The following is a 22198-nucleotide window of genomic DNA, read 5'->3' on the forward strand; positions in this document are numbered from 1 at the left end:
TGCCTTTACAGCCAGCTACTTTTCAAATTCTCTTTTTGTTTGCCTTATCAATGTTTTACATCTAACTTGCCATGCTTTTTCCTATTTTCATCAGAAGGATCCCTTTTCTAATTTTAGAAAGAAGTTCTTTTGGATAAAAATAGCCTCTTTCACCTCACCTTTTAACCATGTTGGCAGTCATTTGTCCTTTCTTTCACCTTTTTTAATGGATGGAATACATCTGGTCTGGGCTTCCATGATGGTGTTTTTAAACAATATCTATGCCTGATGTAAACTCTTAACCTTTGCAGCTGCATCTATTACTTTTTTTCTGTTTTCCTCATTTTATCAGTCTTCCTTTTGAAAGTTAAATGCTAGAGGAATAGATTTACTTAATGTCCTTCCTCCAGTCATTAAGTGAAATTTGATTGCGTTATGATTACTGTTGCTGAGTGGCTCCACTACCATTACTGTTTGCCCCATATCCTATATTCCACTAAGAATTAGGTCTAAAATAGTTCCCCTTCTCATTGGTTCGTGGACCAGCTGCTCCATAAAGCACTCATTTATTACATCTAGAAACTTTACTTGCCTAGCATGACTTGATATGATATTTACCCAATCAATATTTGGGTAACTGAAATCTCCAGTTATTACTGTGCTACTCAAATGTGTTTGTCTCCCTATTTTCTGTTAGCTTTCATCATCTCTCTGTTCATTGTAGCCAGGTAGACAGTAGTATACCCCCACTGCTATACTCTTCCCCATCACACACGGAATTTCCACCCATAAAGGTTCTACTGTGTATTTAGTCTTTTGCAGGATCTTTATCCTGTTGGATCTATGCCCTCCCTAAGATAAAGCACCACATGCCCACCAGGTTGAAATACACTATCATTGCAATATAATTTGTACCCTAGTATAGCACTATTCCATTGGTTATACTCTTTCCACCAGGCCACTGAGATGCGAATTATGTCTAGCTCTTCTATACATTCTATTTCTCCTGACTTTTTAGACTTTTGGCAAGAGCATACAGACATGTCAAGGTACATTTTTTATTTGCATATACTACTTTCCTAGCAATTAACAGGAATAATTTGGAATCTTTTAACCCAAATCTGTTCTTTACTTATAGGCAAGAGCTACTTTTGTTTTATTGGGATGTCATTATCGGGATGCTCTGTCTGTTTCTTTAGTATTCTTTGAAGATACAGTACCTGTCTCCAAACCATGCACTGCTGAGTGACTGTCAGCTTTCCTCTTGTTCTAGTTTAAAAACTGCTGTATCTCCTTTTTAAAGGTTAGTGCCAGCAGCCTGGTTCCACCCTGCTCAAAATGTAGCCCAATTCCTAATAAAATTAAAGCCCTCTTCCTTGCAGCAGCATCTTATCCACACATTGAGACTCCAGAACTCTGACTGCCTCTGGGGTCCTGCACGTGGAACAGGTAACATTTCAAAGAACTCTGTCTTATAGAGATCAGACTCATTCTGTGAAAGCCAGGAACTCTTTGCAACAGGTACACTACACACATAACCTCTACATGTTGCACTTAGTACAAAAGACTGGAAGGCTCCCATCTCATTGTTGGACTGCTGTGTCCATATTAATATTGTTTTCTTAGTTAATTTAGGTTGCTTTTGGAGTAGGGATGTGTAAGCTAAAGTCCTTTAAATTTATGTGGTGTACTTAATATTAATTGCAAGGGGATAATAATTAATCTATTGATTAGAGCCGGGTCATTCCCTTGTTTTAGATAAATCCCTGATTAATGTTTGGTGTGTAAATGTCTCATCCACTTATTTAAGACTAGCTGTACCCAGCAACGCGTTGCTGTGGCTCAGTCTGGTTAAATGGAAAAGAAAGAAAAGAGAAAGCACACGTTTCAAATATGGTTAATTTCACAATGCTTGTGGGTATACAATATTTTTTGTTGTTCCATTGTCTGTGCAGATATAGAGATTGTCTGGTTTGCCGACTTTAGAACACGCAACATATAATTGTCCATGTGATAAGCAATCCGTGTCTAGATGTAAACCACATAATTCTAGAAATGAAAAAGAATGAAAAAAGAAAAAACATAAACTATACTCACTAAATGAACGGTATGGTAAACGACACAGTTCAATTCCAACGCAATGTCACACGAAATAATTAAATCAAAATGAAAATAAATCGAAATCTATGAAAATTCAATTTAACAATGCAATCGGAAACATTGAAATGGAATCGTAAAATATTTAGTCCAAGCCGTTAAGCCCGTTAAAACGGGCAAGATTTTTGTCCCCTCTCCTCCTACGTCTTTGCTCTGCTCCACTCCCCCCCCCCCCCCTAGTACCACGAAGGGCCAGAGGCGGCAGTGGTGGTAGAAGCTGCAGCGGTGACCGAGGGGGATCTCGCGAGGCGTAATGGTCATGCCATCCCAACTCCCTCCCCCCTTCCTCGGTGGCAGAGGGACAGGCTCAGACCCCTTTCACTCTATCCTTTCAGGCCCCAACTCCTTTGCTCTCCCATTCCCCTCTACTCTGAACCCCTTCCACTGTAACCTATAAGTGGAGAGCTGGGGGGGGGGCTAGAGAATCTCTCTCTCATACAGCCCCCTACATAGGCTTCCTCTCTCTCTCTTGCACATACACTCTCCCTCTGTCCCTCACACACGCACACCCAATCCCTCTCACACACATACACAATCCCTCACGTAGTCTCCCTCTCTCTCTGGCACTCACACTCACATTCAGCGCACATTACCACACTTCTCTCTCACACAAATGGGCGAGATTTTTGTCCCCACCCAACCTAGGTCTTTGCTCTACACTCACAAGAACTTGCAAAGTTCCCATGACAGTTGTGTCTGGAAGAGAGAGGAAAACACTCCGCCCCCCCCCCCCCTGCAAAGGGCAGGCGGCAGGCACTGCAACAGATTTGGGACACATTGCCTAGCTTACTTTGCTCTTTCTGGCAGACCTGTGCCTTTAAGAAATGCGATTGGGGGCTTGAGAGGGAGCAGGGAGCAGGGTTCTGGCTTTCACTTTCATCACGGTGCTTTGCTGGGAGTGGGGGTGGAGCAATGCCCATGTAAACTCTTCCCGTGGCGGCTGAGACCCACGGGCGGGCTGACAGGACTGCCTTTCCCCTCCCCCCCCCCTCCCCCGCAGTTGCGGGATATTTACTTGGCTTCTCCTTATCTGCTAGACTCGGTGCGGGGGAGGAGGGCGAGCTGTTCTCTGTTCAGCTCTTTGCGCTTTGGCTGCTGCAGGCTGCAGCTGCTTGTGATCTCTTCACAGCTGCTTTCTACTGCATTTGCTCTGCTCCGGCCATCCCAACTCCCTCCCCCCCTTGCCCGGCAGTGGACATACTGGCTCGGCGACTCTTCTACCCTTTCCTCCTCCTGTGTGTAACTGTCCGGCAGTCTCTACTCCCTCCCCCCTTCCCCAGCGGGGGAGGAACAGGCTGAACCGTTTCTCAGAGTGGCGACTCATCTGCCCTTTCCTCCTCCTCTCTGTGACACCCAGCACCTAGCACAGAGCTCAATGGTCCACACATCTGCAGTAGAGCTGCTCTCTACTGCGCATTTGTGGGCCGTGGGTCAGAGCCCATTTATATTGTAGATAGCGTGTGTTGCTTGTAAGTCCAACAGATGGCACTGTTTTTCCAAAAAAGCATGTTTTTACCTGTCACAGGTGTGACATCTATATAATATGGGGCGGATTTTCAGAGCCCTGCTCGCCTAAATCCACCCAAATCCGGGCGGATTTAGGCGAGCAGGGCCCTGCGCGCCGGTGAGCCTATTTTACATAGGCCTACTGGCGCGCGCAGAGCCCCGAGACTCGCGTAAGTCCCGGGGTTCTCCGAGGGGGGCGTGTCGGGGGCGTGTCGGGGGCGGGCCCGGTCGTCGCGGCGTTTAGGGGGCGTGTCGGCAGTGTTTTGGGGGCGGGTACGGGGGTGTGGCTATGGCCTGGGGCGGTCTGGGGGCGTGGCCGCGCCCTCCGTACCCGTCCCCAGGTCACATCCCGGCGCGCGGGGATTTACGCCTCCCTCTGGGAGGCGTAAATCCCCTGACAAAGGTAAGGGGGGGCTTAGACAGGGCCGGGTGGGTGGGTTAGGGAGGGGAAGGTGAGGGGAGGGCAAAAGGAAGTTCCCTCCGAGGCCGCTCCGATTTCGGAGCAGCCTCGGAGGGAACGGGGGTAGGCTGCGCGGCTCGGCGCGCGCTGGCTATACAAAATCAATAGCCTTGCGCACGCCGATCCAGGTTTTTAGCAGATACGCGTGGCTCCGCGCGTATCTACTAAAATCCAGCTTACTTTTGCTTGCGCCTGATGCGCCAGCAAAAGTAGGCCAATTTGCGCTATTTGAAAATCTACCCCTATAGGTATATAAAAACACGCGCGTATTCGAATGCAAAGTTGTGTCAAAATTTCAAAGCAATCGGTGAAGAACTTTCGGAGATTTAAGATTTTGAACATTTACATTTTTATTTATATAGGTAAGAGTATAAATCAAAGAATGTGCATAAGGATGGGTGAGCAGGAAAAGAAAGACACTAAAAAAAAATAAATTTATATTTCCTTACTTTTAATCAGGTACACATACATACTAAAACATTATCTACCTTTCCTTTCTTTCAATCAGGCAGACATACTTAAAATTACCTAGCTTTCTTTTTTAATTAAGCACACAAACTAAAGAAGAATTTATCCACAATTTCACCTCTACCCCAAACTTCAAATCCCCAAATTACCCAGCAAAGCAAAACTCATCCTTTTCAGCCACCAGCAAAATATTCTGCTCTTAATACTCCCTCTATTTTCACTTGTGTAAAAGGTATGTACATCTTTGAAAATTTACTCCATTATGGAGATAATATAAGAACATAAGAAAATGCCATACTGGGTCAGACCAAAGATCCATTAAGCCCAGCATCCTGTTTCTAACAATGGCCAATCCAGGCCAGAAGAACCTGGCAAGTACCCAAAAACTAAGTCTATTCCATGTTACCATTGCTAGTAATAGCGGTGGTTATTATCTAAGTCAACTTAATTAATAGCAGGTAATGGACTTCTTGTCCAAGAACTTATCCAATCCTTTTTTAAACACAGCTATACTAACTGCACTAACCACATCCTCTGGCAACAAATTACAGAGTTTAATTGTGCGTTGAGTGAAAAAGAACTTTCTCCGATTAGTTTTAAATGTGCCACATGCTAACTTCATGGAGTGCCCCCTATTCTTTCTATTATCCGAAAGAGTAAAAAAGCGATTCACATCTACCCATTCTAGACCTCTAATGATTTTAAACACCTCTATCATATCCCCCCTCAGCCGTCTCTTCTCCAAGCTGAAAAGTCCTAACCTCTTTAGTCTTTCCTCATAGGGGAGCTGTTCCATTCCTTTATCATTTTGGTTGCCCTTCTCTGTACCTTCTCCATCGCAATTATATCTTTTTTGAGATGCGGCGACCAGAATTGTACACAATATTCAAGGTGCGGTCTCACCATGGAGCGATACAGAGGCATTATGACATTTTCCGTTTTATTCACCATTCCCTTTCTAATAATTCCCAACATTCTGTTTGCTTTTTTGACTGCCGCAGCACACTGAACTGATGATTTCAATGTGTTATCCACTATGTCGCCTAGATCTCTTTCTTGGGTAGTAGCACCTAATATGGACTCTAACATTGTGTAACTATAGCATGGGTTATTTTTCCCTATATGCATCACCTTGCACTTGTCCACATTAAATTTCATCCGCCATTTAGATGCCCAATTTTCCAGCCTCACAAGGTCTTCCTGCAATTTATCACAATCTGCTTGTGATTTAACTACTCTGAACAATTTTGTATCATCTGCAAATTTGATTACCTCACTCGTTGTATTTCTTTCCAGATCATTTATAAATATATTGAAAAGTAAGGGTCCCAGTACAGATCCCTGAGGCACTCCACTGCCCACTCCCTTCCACTGAGAAAATTGAGATTAGACGCCACAGTCTTTTTAAAATAGATACGCCTCCACTTCAATAAACTTTTGAAAAAGACTGTGGCGTCTAATCTTGGTTTTCTTCCTGATGGCTTCTTAGACCGCCTACCTTCGTGTTTTTTGGGACCCACTGAGAAAATTGTCCATTTAATCCTACTCTCTGTTTCCTGTCTTTTAGCCAGTTTGTAATCCACGAAAGGACATCACCACCTATCCCATGACTTTTTACTTTTCCTAGAAGCCTCTCATGAGGAACTTTGTCAAATGCCTTCTGAAAATCCAAGTACACTACATTAGGGATGTGAATCGTTTTTTGACGATTTAAAATATCGTCCGATATATTTTAAATCGTCAAAAATCGTTAGGGCCACGATACAATACCAATTCCCCTGATTTATCGTCAAAAAATCGTAAATCGGGGGAAGGGGGAGGGCAGGAAAACCGGCACACTAAAACCCCCTAAAACCCACCCCCGACCCTTTAAATTAAATCCCCCACCCTCCCGAACCCCCCCCCAAATGCCTTAAATTACCTGGGGGTCCAGCGGCACACTAAAACCCCCTAAAACCCACCCCCGGCACACTAAAACCCACCCCGACCCTTTAAATTAAATCCCCCACCCCAAATGCCTTAAATTACCTGGGGGTCCGTAGCGGCGGTCCGTAGCTTAAATTACCCCCAGGTCCGTAGCTAAATCGGGGGAAGGGGGAGAGCAGGAAATCCGGCACACTAAATCGTGGTGTCTTCAGCCGGCGCCATTTTGCAAAATGGCCGCCGCAAAATGGCGGCGGCCATAGACCAATACGATTCGACGCAGGAGGTCGTTCCGGACCCCCGCTGGACTTTTGGCAAGTCTTGTGGGGGTCAGGAGGCCCCCCCAAGCTGGCCAAAAGTTCCTGGGGGTCCAGCGGGGGCCCTGGAGCGATCTCCTGCCGCGAATCGTTTCCGTACGGAAAATGGCGCCGGCAGGAGATCGACTGCAGGAGGTCGTTCAGCGGAGGTCCGGAACCCTCGCTGAATGACCTCCTGCAGTCGATCTCCTGCCGGCGCCATTTTCCGTACGAAACGATTCGCGGCAGGAGATCGCTCCAGGGCCCCCGCTGGACCCCCAGGAACTTTGGGCCAGCTTGGGGGGGCCTCCTGACCCCCACAAGACTTGCCAAAAGTCCAGCGGGGGTCCGGAACGACCTCCTGCGTCGAATCGTATTGGTCTATGGCTGCCGCCATTTTGCGGCGGCCATTTTGCAAAATGGCGCCGGCTGAAGACACCACGATTTAGTGTGCCGGATTTCCTGCTCTCCCCCTTCCCCTGATTTAGCTACGACCCGGGGGTAATTTAAGCTACGGACCCCCCGGTAATTTAAGGCATTTGGGGTGGGGGATTTAATTTAAAGGGTCGGGGTGGGTTTTAGTGTGCCGGGGGTGGGTTTTAGGGGGGGTTTAGTGTGCCGCTGGACCCCCAGATAATTTAAGGCATTTGGGGAGGGTGGGGGATTTAATTTAAAGGGTCGGGGTGGGTTTTAGGGGGTTTTAGTGTGCCAGTTCACGATTTTAACGATACTCTAAACACCCAAACGGTGACAATACGATTCCCTCCCCCTCCCAGCCGAAATCGATCGTTAAGACGATCGAGGACACGATTCACATCTCTACACTACATCTACCAGTTCACCTTTATCCACGTTTATTAACTCCTTCAAAAATGTGAAGTAGATTTGTGAGGCAAGACTTGCCTTGGGTAAAGCCATGCTGACTTTGTTCCATTAAACCATGTCTTTCTATATGTTCTGTGATTTTGATGTTTAGAACACTTTCCACTATTTTTCCTGGCACTGAAGTCAGGCTAACCGGTCTGTAATTTCCCGAATCTCCGCTGGAGCCCTTTTTAAATATGGGGGTTACATTAGCTATCTTCCAGTCTTCAGGTACAATGGATGATTTTAATGATAGGTTACAAATTTTTACTAATAGGTCTGAAATTTCATTTTTTAGTTCTTTCCGAACTCTGGAGTGTATACCATCTGGTCCAGGTGATTTACTACTCTTCAGTTTATCAATCAGGTCTACCACATCTTCTAGGTTCACCGTGATTTGATTCAGTCCATCTGAATCATTACCCATGAAAACCTTCTCCAGCAACATCCTCTTCAGTAAACACTTCAGCTGACAAGCTAGTAGGCCCATTGCCATGATTCTTCCCTTCTCCGAATAGAGCCTCCACATACTGTGCCCCTAGCTGCAATCTTGTTGAGAATGCTTCCCCAGTATGCAGAATAGGCAGATGTGTTCTCCAAGAGTAAAGTTGAGATGCTGCCTTTTCACTGAACATTCGACTGCGCCATTAATTTATTACCCGGTTCAAACCCTCCGTGAGGGAGAGTATATCCCTTGTGAATTCCGGAGACTGAAGCCATGTCCCAGTATATCGAGGAAAACCTTGACTGGTGTTTCATTAGGCTATTGCACATCTCCTGCTGGGGTCTGGTTCTTCTTTGTGTCTAAGAAAGATAGTTCTTTATGCCCTTGTATAGATTACCAGGGGCTGAATGCCATAAAGAAAGACTGCTAGCCCCTGCTGCTCATTTCCAAGCTCTTTGACCACCTCAAGGGGGCCAGACTGTTCACAAAGTTGGGTCTCTGTGGGGGCCTACAATCCAATCTAATTTGAATAAAGCAAGGGAATGAATGGAAGACAGTGTTCAACACTATGAATATCTGGTAATGCCCTTTAGCCTGGGGAACACCCCTGTGGTATTCCAAAACATAATGAATGATCTTCTGTATGTCTGTATAATGGTGTATCCCTTTGACATCCTCATCTTCTCAAAGAACCTCACGTCACATTGCCAAGACATTTGTTAAGTTGTCCAGTGACTACAGGCAAATAAATTGTTTGCTAAACTGTAGAAGTTCATCTTTGAGAAGGAGAGCCTACCCTTTCTAGGATACATTATTTACAGTAGTGACTTCCATATGGACCCGGAGAAGGTCAGGTGTATCCAGGATTGGCCACAACCTTCTGGCCTCCACGCTTTGGAGAGGTTTTTGGGCTTCACAGTTCATCCCCAATTATCCCAGGGTCATAGCCCCACTCACAGCGCTCACCAATACCAAGACATGGCCTCCTGAAACGGTCATGGCGTTCCTAGAGTTTGAAGAAGGCCTTCCTCCAGGAACCGTGCCTCCATCATTTAGATCCCACATGTCCATTTATCTTGGAAGTCGATGCCTCCTCCTGCAAAACCAGATTACGATATATACCAACCACAAGAACTTGGAGCATTTTCACCATGCACAATGTCTAAACGCAAGCCAAGCCCTATGGGCTCTGTTCTTTGCACATTTTGACTTTGAAGTGAGTTATCGACCTGCATCCAAGAATGCCTGGGCAGATGCCCTCTCTCAATCCTTTGAGGCTGAACACATGCCTGATCTCTCCAGGCACATTATTGATCTGGCTTAGATTTTTTTGGCTTCTTTTGTGACCGTTCCTCCAGGAACGATGGTCGATCCACACCAGCTCTGACAGAAGGTATTGGAATGGTCCCACGACTCCGGTGTCGCAGGTCACCCTGGGCGGGTCCGGACTCTCGTGCTGCTCCAGCAATATTACTGGTTGTCCCAGATGCATAGAGATGTCAGGGCCTACTTGGACTCCTGTCCTACCTGTGCACAGCAAAAACCATTGGAGAGATGACCTTGGGCTTATTACAGCTGTTGCTGGCCCCCAGGGAACTCTGGACCCATCTGTCATTGACTTTGTGGTGGAACCCCCCCCCCCCCCCCTCTCTCACTTTGTTCTCCTTCCTGGCCTTCCTTCAGCACCTGAACTGGCCTGGCTGCTTACCAACCACATTTTTCGCCTGCATGGCTTGCCCAAGCCTATAGCTGTGGATCGAGGCTCCCAGTTTACTGCCAAATACCGGTGCTCGCTTTGCTGGAAGTTCAACATCACATTGGATTATACTACTGCCTACCACCCTCAAGCTAACGGCCAATTGGAACGAACTAACCGAACCTTGAAAGCCTTCTTGAGGCCTTATGCCAATGAGTACCAGGACAATTGGGCTGCCTCCTTTTGTAGGCAGAATTTTCCCACAATTCTCATATTAGCTCTGCCATGGGATCATCTCCTTTTCAGATAGTGTACGGGGAAACAGCTTTCCCCTCTGCTGCCACTCCCATTGTCCGTTCCTTCTCCAGCGGCCCAATTAACAGCCCAAGAGCTCCAGGAATTCTGGATTCATACTGAAAAGATGCTTCAGAAGACTCTGCAAAGAGCCAAAAAGATGAAGGATACTCACCAGCAACCAGCGCTGCAATTTAGACCTGGGGACAAGGTTTGGTCGCGTACCCTCCATATCCAGCTCAGAATGCCTTCCATGAGGCTTGCACCTCACTACATCAGGCTGTTCTCAGTTTCATGTCAGGTGGGGCCTGTGACCTACCAGTTGCGCCTACCCACCTCTTTGGGAATCCACAATGTTTTCCATATCTCCGTCCTCAAGCCCTTAGTCCTCACATGGCCATCTCGGAAAGTACCCAGACCCTAAGAGGTATCCACTGAATAGAACCAGGTCTATCAGGTGAATGAGATACTGTTCATTTAATGTCAAAACAAAAGGTGGGAATACCTGATCTCCTGGGGAGGTGTATGGCCCAAAGGAGAATACATGGGAACCTGCCTCAAACATCTTAGACAAGACAAGAATCTCCTAAAGGCATTCCACACTTCACACCCTAAAAAACACAGGCCCCTTGGGGAAGGGTTTAGAGGTGTGGGTACTGTTGCATTTGGCTGGTCACAGGTCTGTCCCATGACTGGCTGCTCTTTCCTTCAGCCCTGGGTCACAGGGAGCCCGCCAATGCTGTGGCTAGGCCCCAGTTGAAGAGACGGCCGACCACCGTGCAGGCCTGACATGCACTAGCTGAGCGGGGCGTCCCTAGGTGTGTGTGCGTGACTCTGGCACCTTTAAAGGGCTCACAGTGGGAAATCCTCCATGGTGGCCCGGTATGACATAGCTATATAAGGCCTGCTTTGCCCTACCTCAGATACCTCGGCAATAGATTGAACTCCTCGGAGTAACTGTTTGCTATGTCATTCCTGGCTCCTGATCCTGCTTCAGTTCCTGTGCCTTGTGTTTGTGTTCCTGGTTCCTTCCTGCTTCCTCGGAGTTCCTGTGTCCTCATCTCATGGTCCCTCATCTGTCTTCAGTGTCTTCCTGCTGTTCCAACTTGCCTTCCTTTCTCTTGGATTGACTCCTCGGCTTGACCTCGGTTTTTCCCCCTTTGGATTCCTGGCTTGACTTCGGACCTCTTCTTGACCACATGGGACTTCTGCCTGCCTTATGACCCCTGCTTGCTTCTCGTCGTGTTGAACGCTGCCTGCCCTGCCCTTGGCCTGCTCTTGTCTCTGCTGTCTGCTACCTGCCACGACCCCTGCTTAGACTGACTTCATTTTCTTCTAGCTGGCCTACTGTCTCTTCTGCGATGGATTCATCTCTGCACAGAGGCCTGTGCCTGTCCAGCCAGCCCTGGCACCTGAGGGCTCAACCTAAGGAGAATGTGGGCTGCTATTGGTGAAGTTCCTGTTGGGCCCCTGCTCCAGCCAGCTCCGTCTGCTGACGGTGAGGACCTGCAGGGCTTCTCCCTGTGGGTAGTGCCAACCTAATCTCGGTCCAAGGGTCCACTTCTGCAACAATTTTGTCTTCCTAGACAAAAATGACCTTTTTTTTAACTTGGGGTGGTTTTAAAAGGCCTGCATAAGTAAATCCCAGGGTTTACGCCCATGAGTGGGCCTTGTGTGCGCCTCATAAGTTTTCAAAGGGGCCCGGCCACACACACAAATCCTGGAATGTGCACAAGTTCCAGGCCTCTTCAAAGGGGTGGGGCGGGGTCTAGGTGTGGTGGGCAGGATGAAGGCTGGCCAAGACAGTGGCCATTAGCCACTGTCCTGGATAAGTGCCTGCCAGCAGCCAGCTGGCATGTGTAAATTACTGCTGCTCCTGAGGAGCAGCAAGTAATACAATAAAAAAATTCAGGGCAGGTAGGTTAGCTTTAGGGGGTAGGGAGGAGATGGGAAGGGGAACGAAGGTTAGGCAGGGGGTTAGGGAACTGGGGAAGGCCCAATTGCGTTGCCATGTGGACTTTGCATAAATTCACCCCCCTTGCACGCGGCCAATGGATTTTATAACATACGCGCACCAGGAACAGAGGGCACATGGACCTGCATGCACATGTTATAAAATCTACCCCTTAGTGTTTCATGATTATTCTGATGACTTCTTTGGTGCCTATTAAACTTATTTTTCGCCAGGAACCTGTGGTTAACTGACTGGACATATGATAGTAAATACAATGGGCCAGAAAGATGCATCTTTGATGTTTAATAGATGCATGTATTCAGCATCACTTATATGCTGCTTCTTAGAATTATTGTTTACATCATGGATTCCTTTAAAGCTATCTTGTTGTCATGCCCAACTCTAAATGTTAATATGTATTTGTTAAAATAAGATTTTAAATTAGGCTTTTGTTTTCTGGGTTTGGGTTGTAAGTTTTGGTTGTCTTGGGTGTCCAACACAAGCTCCTTGCTGCTGGTATCACTAGTTCCTTGCTGTTTCAGTACTGCTAACTTGCTGCTGTTAGTGGATGTGGCACAGTGGATTTCTGGGTTTTCACATTCAATTCTGGGCTTCAAAATTGGAGCTTTCAGATTTTCATCTGAAAGCCATGACAAATGCTGTGCTGCCACAATTGTTGTCAGTATCAGAAAGTTGGTGCTGCTACTAGGAAAGAGATCCTGTTGGGCACTGAAGACAGAAAAAATATATTAACCCCAAAAACCTAAGCCCTAATTTGAAGCAGTACTTGTATCTTTCTTTTCCATGACTACTATGTGAACATTCACCAAGGATGCAGTTTGTCATTCAACATTTTTTTAGGGAACAAAGCATGAAACACCCTCTCTATTACATTAAGGTTGAAATGTTCCTGGTTTGTAAACTGACAATGTCCAACTGGGCTTCAGTCTCCTTCCTCTTCCTCCCATCCTGCCTCTGACCGCCATAAAATACACACAATTGGTCATCAAGGCCATGATGAGAAAACATAATCTTTCATTTTTTTAGTGTGTTTCAAAACTATGAAAAATTGTTATGTTTGAGGTGGTTGTCTGTCCTTCTGTCACAGGAGCTGTCCAGATCAGGGTGCTGAACAGCAGTGAAATATGCTTTAAAAAAAAACCCCAGGTCAGTTGTGGGAAACCTCTAGTCCTGGAAAAAACACAACCAGTCAGCTTTTTAGGATATCCCAGGTGAATGTGCATGGGAAAGATTTGCATATACCCTGTCTCATCTATATGCAAATCTATATCAAGCATATTTATTAGGGGTATTCTGATAGCCCAATTATTTACATTCCTCAAAGACTAAAGGTTTCCCACTCTTATTGTAGGTTTGTCATTCTTGTTTCCAGGTTAATCCTGCTACAATCATATTTTTATTAAAATTGAAGCATATTGGAAGAAAACATCTAAGTGTTATGTTATATTTACTATTGAAAGAAGTTATGTAGCTGGTTAGAATGAAAGAGTACTATAAATCCATGGAATTGAAGCTCCTCTGTGTAATAGCTCTCTCTACGTTATAATGCAAATGAAGGTAAACACTGTTCCTGCCTGCCCCGTCCGAAAAAAAAAAATCACTATGTATTTGTAGTCAATTTTGCTGCAGTGAAAAACTTCATAAAAATGGTGATTAGTTTAGTCACTGGATAAGCAATTGACTGTTTAGACAGGGTCTGACTGCCAACACAACTTAGAATAGGTCCTTGAGTCTTTTGCCAAGGCTACAATTTCCTGTAGAGACTAACCACAGCATCATGCACACCAATATCCTTTCCTTCTAAAAACTTTGTCATCTTAATCATAGCTAACTGCAATTTTGCCATGCATTGGAGGTACTGCTGATTTTCTTTCTTGCATCATAATGAGCACAATTGTTTTATTTTATTTTGGATATATTTTTATGTTTTAAATTGCATGATCCTCATACAATTTATGCAAGTGCTCTTTAAATATAGGCTTAAAGAAATTGATTCATTTTAATAACTTACCTTTATGAATTCTACAAGTCATCAGGGCTGGATTTAAAATTATGGTGCCCATAGGCAGAAGACTTAGAAAAATCAGAGACCAGTAGGGGTGCCCAGTTTTCAGGCATCTTCAGAATTTGGCACCCAAGGTGTCAAATTCTGTGTCTATGTTGCCTATGCCTGCCCTGCAAATCACCTAAGTTCCCTAATCAGGTGTGATTTTATAGTACTGTATATCTAACAATTAATAATAAATATCTCACTGTGAAGAGACCATGAATCTATTCAAATTGTAAACAAAAATATCAATCATACAACAGATGATAAATCCCAGTTTCAGAAAGTAGCTCTATTTCTGTTTTATATAAAGGCTATTTATAGTGGGGAAACTATAGAGGACATTCCGTTTTTTATTGCCATGCACAAATAAAAATCCTGATTAATTTTGGTTTTTAATTTTTAATTTCCTTTTTTTATTTATTTTAAAGTTTTTTTTATACCGACATTCATTTGCATATCACATTGTTTTACATGGAACAGTTTTAACAACAACATATGAGATTTACATGGAACAGTTTTTAGCAGCAACATATGAAATTTGCATTGAACTAGTGTAACAGTAACGAGAGCACAATTGAGGCAAGTACATGAACTAGTATAACAATAATGAGGATAAAAATAAGGCATGTCGGTAGGAGGAGGTAATATTTCAAGACCATGAGGCAGGTTGCAACAGTTTAAACTGCAGTTGTTAATTGGAAGGGAATAAGTTAGTGGTTAGGTGCATAGATAATCTGGATGCAACAATTGTGTAGAAAGGTTATAACAGTAGCATTATTTAATATAATGTGGAAGAGGAGTAAGTGTGTTTTATTGTTATGATGGCCTAACAGTCATAAACTGTAAATTAAATTGAGCAACCCATTGAGGGAATGCAATATAAAAGTCAAATGAATGAAGAAATAAATTTATATGCCAATTCAAGTAAAGTGTACCATATAGTTGCAAAATGAAAATATTCAAATGATTCACTATTGAAATCTGTGACAGCAGAAACCTCCATCTCACAATGCAGTAGCATACCACTTTATTTTTCATTTGCTAGTAACATTAGTACTCAAGAAAAATGCTGGAGGAGATCACAAGACCTGTCAAAACCACTTCTGGAGATGGGAGGCTAATTCAGGCTTTGTCTGTTCAAATTTGTTTTTGAATGAGACTGCCAACAAACTTGCAAATTAGTTCCAAATATTGATGATTTGGGGGGGGGGGGGGTCATAATCACAAAAAAAATTACATAAGAATTTAAAAAAATTCTTTCTCCACAGTTAATATGAGCTCAGATGATCTTTGTTGATTTTCATAGTTTTCCCTAGCCTCAATCCATTCTTTACTTCCACCCCTTACCCCCCCCCCCAAGAAATATACAAATACATAATTAAGTCTTACCTGTAATGCATATAAATCATAGAATGCCTTTTCATGGATTGTATGAATCTCATTACTATGCAACATCAACAGCTCTAGCTTCATTAGGCCAGAAAAATCTGATTCGGTAAGCTTTACCAAACTGTTGTAACTGCCAAACAACAACAACAACAACAAAAATCAAACAATGTCTTTCCAGGTCTGGATTTGAACTTATTTTAATAGGGTATTTTAAGGGGGTAGACATTTTTGGAACACAATCATTACTGTGTATTTTAGCAGGGCCGGTGCTTCTATTAGGTAAAGTAGGTGGTGTCCTAGAATGCTGAGATTTTGGGGGGCAGCAAAATTCCACCAATGGGAGGTCCAATGGGGTGTTGTATCAGAGGCAATACTGCCAAAGCAGGGAGTACAGTCCTTGAGCCACTGCTGTGGGTAGAAGAAAATGTTGAGCTGGAGCTGTCACCAATAGATAAGTTGGGGGGGGGGGAATAGCCAAAGTTTTTCCTAAGGTGCTATATAGACTTGCACCAGCCCTGTGTTTAGCAATCCAAAACTAATGGGCAAAAATAGCTACGTTGCTGATTACTATATCTTGCTTGGGCTGCTCTGTTTGCAATATGTTGTTTGTTTGTTTTTTTTGGACCAGCAGCTTTTTCCTTCTTATTGACCCAGCAAAGGCAATGTTACCATGAGTCTCTATTCACAGTTGTCCAGAGTTTGTCCTTCATTTTTATTCTGTCACTCTCCTTCTTCTATACCTAACCATCACAGAAACAGGCATAAAGCATGAGCCTCATCCTATTTCAAGTATGCAAAGTCACTCGGGTGACATCAGTTTCCTGTTGAGAAAAGCAGTATGATGGACTATGCCATTAACACAATCTAAGGGTAAGAAACCACCTGCTTCATTTATGTAATTCTCTGAAACACTAATTCACCCTCATCCCTATAGGAATCAATGGAGAAAACTCTAGCAATTATAGCCATGGAAACATATTTATAGTCAATCTGAGAAAACAGACCACCACCATCCTAGGGGTAGATTTTCAAAGCCAAATAACCTCATAACTGCATATTAAGGTGGGTAGATTCATGGCTTTAAAAATGTACTATCCTTATTTTTAGGGCTAGCTGGCCAACCGGCCTGATTTACTAAGCTTTTTCCCATAGAGAAAAAGCTTTAGGGATAATCACCTAATTTAGGACCTGATTTACTGTGTGCAGGGGTAGTTGCCTAAATTAAAGTTCAGTAACCTATTGAAACTCTACCCCTTAGCAAACAGAGCATGAGGAACAGCTGACATACAAAGCCCACATATATCTAAATAAAAAAAACAAAACATTTTGTTCCTATCTATACAATCTTTACCATGCATCGTTCACTCATGCATCATTCCCCATAAAGGGACAGCATTCATAATACGCATTTCCTTCTCTTACATACTCATGCAATCCTCAACTTCTGCATTACTGTCACACTCTTAAAATCTCACAACCCCCTTCTATGCAGGTCAACAAAACTAGAGGCACTGGCCTTTGGACACTCATCTGGTTAGTGGAGGGCTCCACTATTGCATCACTGACCGTGCACCCACAGCAGTCATGCCATAATAGAAAGAATTCTGTCTTCATATATGTCTGGAGGCCAAAGAGAATAACTATTGCAACTCATTGTTAATGTCCCTTCTCTAAAACACACTATTTAGAATCACCAAAGAGCATGGGATGCATGTCTGGTTTTGCCTAGGTAGCTCAAAACAGTCCTAGGCCCTTTAAATACTGATCCCAGTGATCCCTTATTACAGCTTGTTTTTATAAAAATAGGAGAAATAAAAGTATCTACATAATGGTGGTGTCAAACATACCCAAAATTGATGCGTTCCACATCTGATGGGATTTGACCTGGGATGGCTTTGAGGTACCTGAATGTACAATGGACCTCAGTAGGTACATAGCAAGCACAAGGCTTGGGGCAGGCTCTAATAAAGCTAGGAAGAGCTGCAAGGCAGAAACTTAAGAGCAACCCCAGCAAACATGGTCTTCCTCTGTTGACTGCTTCCATCCTTTCTTTGATTGTCCTAGAACAGCATTCATCAAAGGAACCATAAAACAAACACAGCTCTGTAAAACAAAAATCAACAGAGCATTAGATGATATTTCAGCCAATATCAGATCTTTTCCTCTGCAGGCAACTATAGCAAAATCATTCAGTGCATAAATGGCAGATCAAGTTACCTAGATTTGCCATAATGAAATAATGCAGGGCACTGCACACAGTGGAGCTCTAACCTGTGCCGAACTCTAGTTTTTCATGCTGAAATCTTAATGGAACTACAACTTACTCCAGAATCTCAGGAGTGTAACCAACACAGATGAATGTAGTATTTCTCATTTGGCATGATGTAATTGTGATTCATGCTTTCCTTGTATGCATAATTATACTAGATAGAGGGGAAACATTGCAACTTGAGCTATAGTTCAATTTCGAGAACCTCTGCTATCCAGTGATTATTTGGCACAACAATATAGCTGACTTTTTGTTCTATTGAAGTGCATTGGAAAGAACCAGGACTTAAGACATATACCGGAATGGAGTTCACTTAACAGGGTTCCACTGTCTTATACATTCTTTCATGATGCCTCACTGTTAAAGAAAACCCATCCAGGAGAGTTATTGCTTACAGGTATTGTACACCCAGTTCCAAAGCTAGAGCGCAAGAGATCCCGAAAAGCTGTTCTGACAAAACATGCTTCATTCAGTTATAAATCTGCTCATATTATTTCTATGCCAGAGAACACGCAAGCAGCTTCTCTGCCAGATCATTACTCCAAAGAAAATGAATTGATTGGAGAGGATGTGACATGTTGGCAAGCTTGTTTTCCAGGCAAATAGATGACTGATACCACTAGGCTGTATTCCTTCTCTCTCTCTCTCTCCTGCTCAAGAAAAATGCCGCCCCTCTCAACGGAGGCTTTCCCTCTGCATGGAGCTAGCCCTGCTTCCAGCTGCTGTGGCTGGGAAGGGTGGCACAATGGGCTGCTCCCGTTTGTCTCGGAATGGGCAGTCTAAGGATGCTCGTAGTCCTGGGGACCGTGTCACTTTGTCTGGTATATATTAGTATAGTTCTCAGGACAATGGGATCCTTAGAAATATAATCTACAAGTTACCTCATTTGCACCTTTTCCTCTAATGTTAATATAATATTCACTGGAAACACAAACAGAACACTTATTTTTCATAAAACATTTAAAAAAAAACAAAAAACAAATCATTTAAATATTTTAGCTATAGTCCCCATGTTTAAATAGATGCTGCTATAGATGATATAAACACACCAAAAGTCTTAAGTAAGAGTGAAAAAACCCGATCCCACCTGAGAAACATTGTCAGGGAAGAGCAAGGACCAAGGAGAAACTACATCGCAAGTTCACGTACCTTCGATCGTAATAATCTTGCTGGGGATTCCCTCTCCCAATAAGTGATTGTTTTTGTGATATTACTATAGATTTGCAAATCCTCAAAATAAAAATCTTGAGAAAATCCACCTCTTGCTGCCAAAGCAAATAAAACAATTTTCTGATTGATTACCCGATATTCAGCTCCACTAAGCCATAACAGCTGTACAGATCCGGAGTGTTTTAGCATGAGCCGTGCAGTACTTGAGTTGCTGAGATGTGTTTCATTCTGCTTCACACGAAACTGTCTACGAAAATTCTTTGCCTCTCACATAGGCTGTTCTCTTTCTGCAAGCTGAAAATGATCCTTGTTTTCCTCAAAACTGTTCTGAGAGTGGGTTTGTTTGTTTTTTAATTATTTTATACCAGATTTGGGTTCTTTTTTTGTGAGAACATTCTTATGTTTCCTGTGAGGTTGAGTCTCTCCCAAACGTGCAGGTCAAAAGCTTGCTTTTCTCTCTCGGGATCCCTTTTCTGCATTTTTTTTTTCAATAGATACAAAAGTGCTTCCTCATTTCGTCTTTCCTTTTCATGTTTTTTTTTTTTTTTTTTTTAACTCCTCTCAGGAGAATCTCTGTCTCTCCCCTCTGGCCCCCCTCTGCATTCACCCTTTCTATCCTTGGCTCAATGCTGAATACCCAGCCTAGAGTTCTTGCAGGATTTTTTCTCTACCAGAAAACTTGGGATGTTAAGCAATTACTGATTGGTTGATACATTAAACTCGTGATTGGTTACTTAATGCTCTCTCCTGGTAGGGCAGTTTAATTTTGCAGATTCCTGTGTTTTTCCTCCCCCCATGTCTCAGGTTTTTGTGGTAGTTTCATCTGATTTAGAAGCATAGTTTCTCAAATTGTACTTTTATTTTTACACAAGCCATTTACAGTAATATGAATGGCAAGCAAAAATGATGAACAATTGTATTTACAATACTGAAACCCAAACATTAGGTGGTTAACCTAGTTTAAATAGTACATTACTAATTACATTTAATTAAATTAAAGATTTTTTTCAAAGACTGTAACTTGAGTGGAGGACTGACAAAGAAAATTCTATGTAAGTTTTTAATTTCATATACTTGATTAGCTATAGTTTCATGTTGGTTCAACTTTCTTTTTCACTGATTTGCTTGCTGCATTTGTAGCACTAAGGTAAGAATGTAAGAATTGCCATACTGGGTCAGACCAAGGGTCCATCAAGCCCATTATCCTGTTTCCAACAGTGGTCAATCCAGGTCACAAATATCTGGCAAGTACCCACACATTAATTAATTAATAACAGTTTATGGATTTTTCCTCTAGGAACATCCAAACCTTTTTTAAACCCAGTTACCCTAACTGCTGTAACCACATCCTCTGGCAAAGAATTCTAAAGCTTTATACGCTGTGAAAAATAATTGTCTTCACTTTGTTTTAAATGAGCTACTTGCTAACTTCATGGAGTGCCCCCTAGTCCTTTTATAATCTGAGAAAGTAAATATCCGATTTACATTACCTTTTTCAAGTCCTTTCATGATTTTGAAGATCTCTTTTGGCAAGCCTTATGGGGGTCAGGAGGGTCCCCCATGGCTTGCCAAAAGTCCTTGGTGGTCCAGCGGGGGTCTAGGAATGATCTCCTGCACTCAGGCCATCGGCTGCCAGTAATCAAAATGGCGCCAATAGCCTGTGCCCTTACTATGTCACAGGGGCTACTGGTGCCATTGGTCAGCCCCTGTTACATGATAGTAGCACAAGATAGCGCCAGCCATCCATTGCTCCTAACTTGTGACAGGGGCTGACCAATGGCCCCAGTAGCCCCTGTGACATAGTAAGGTCAAAGGCTATTGGCGCCATTTTGAATACCGGCAGCCAAGGTTGTGAGTGCAGGAGATGGCTCCCGGATGCCCCGCTGGACCATCAGGGAGTTTTGGTAAGTCTTTGGGTGGAAGGGGGGGGGGGGGGGCAGGAGGGGGAGTGGTTGTAGTTAATTCAATTTTAGCCAGGAAATGAATAAGAATTAATGCATGAAAGTATCGGTGGCCCCCCTTTGCCCAGTGCAACGTATCTGCCCCCCGACGATTACAAATCCCGAATGCAATGTATAGCATCCCTCTGCACATCCCTAGTAATTTAATCTTTCTGCAATGGCCTTATCTTCCCTAAGTGCCCCTTTAATCCCTTGATCATCTAACAGTCCAACTGACTCCCTCGCAGGCCTTTGGCTTCGGATATATTTTAAAAGTTTTTATTGTGAGTTTTTGCCTCTATGGCCAATTTTTTTTCAAATTCTCTCTTAGCCTGTCATCAATATCTTACATTTAACTTACCAATACTTATGCTTAATCCGATTTTATTCTGATGGATCCTCCTCCCAATTTTTGAATGAAGATCTTTTGACTAAAATAACTTCTTTCACCTCACTTTTTAGTCATGCTAGCAATCGTTTGACCTTCCTTCCTCCTTTCTTAATGTAAGGAATACATATGGACTGTGCTTCAAGGATGGTATTTTTTAACAATGTCCATGGCTGTTGCATATTTTTTACTTTTGTAGCTGCACCTTTCAAAATTTTTTAAACTATTTTTCTCATTTTATCAAAGTTTCCTTTTTGAAAGTTTAGTGTTACAGCTGTGGATTTACTTACTGCCCCCCCCCCCCCAGTCATTAATTCAAATTTGATCATATTATGATCAGTATTGCTAAGTGGCCCCACCACTGTTATCTCTCTCACCAAATCCTGCACTCCACCGAGAATTAGATCTAAAATTGCTCCCTCTCTCACCAGTTCCTGAACCAATTGCTCCATAAAACTGTCATTTATTCCATCCAGGATCTTTATCTCTCTAGCATGTCCTGATGTTTCACTTACTCAGTCAATATTGGGGTAATTGAAATCTAGGACCAAAAGTACATGCCAGAGCAGACTGCACTTTGAAGCAATATCACATAGTACAAAAAGTGCAGATAAATTGCCAATCCTGACAGAGGACTCAAAGCAGGTTTCAAAGGTGAAATGAGTTTTTATTAATTCATTAGGCAACTCCACTGGTTTATATCACAAGAAGCTTTACGGCGTCCCCCGACACGGTCCCGTGTTTCGCCTAGGGCTGCATCGGGAGGGCACGCCAGCAGGGATTCACATATGAAATACTGTAAAAAATCAATCGAAAGTCAGGATGCTATATAGGTCTTACAGCCGAATAGAGGTACAAACAGGTTAAACCATAACTCTTACCTGACAGCTGATGTGCTTAATTTTGACAGGGAGCGCGCTTGCCCTAGA

General features: G+C 43.4%; 1 protein-coding gene across 1 annotated transcript in view; it reads right to left on the reverse strand.

Moving 5' to 3' along the window:
- The window catches only part of IGSF10 (immunoglobulin superfamily member 10), a 44321-nt gene extending 24746 nt beyond the window's left edge, over positions 1-19575 (reverse strand). Inside the window, exons 1-3 of the mRNA XM_029616367.1 lie at positions 18921-19575; positions 17350-17605; positions 15503-15632 (exon numbers count right to left, since the gene is read on the reverse strand). Coding sequence (XP_029472227.1) covers positions 15503-15632; positions 17350-17546 — 327 coding nt within the window. The 5' untranslated portion in view covers positions 17547-17605; positions 18921-19575. The remainder of the gene's footprint in view (positions 1-15502; positions 15633-17349; positions 17606-18920) is intronic.
- Positions 19576-22198: the final 2623 nt, after the last annotated feature.

The sequence above is a fragment of the Rhinatrema bivittatum genome, chromosome 9, assembly GCF_901001135.1.
Source record: "Rhinatrema bivittatum chromosome 9, aRhiBiv1.1, whole genome shotgun sequence".
Classification (NCBI taxonomy): domain Eukaryota; kingdom Metazoa; phylum Chordata; class Amphibia; order Gymnophiona; family Rhinatrematidae; genus Rhinatrema; species Rhinatrema bivittatum.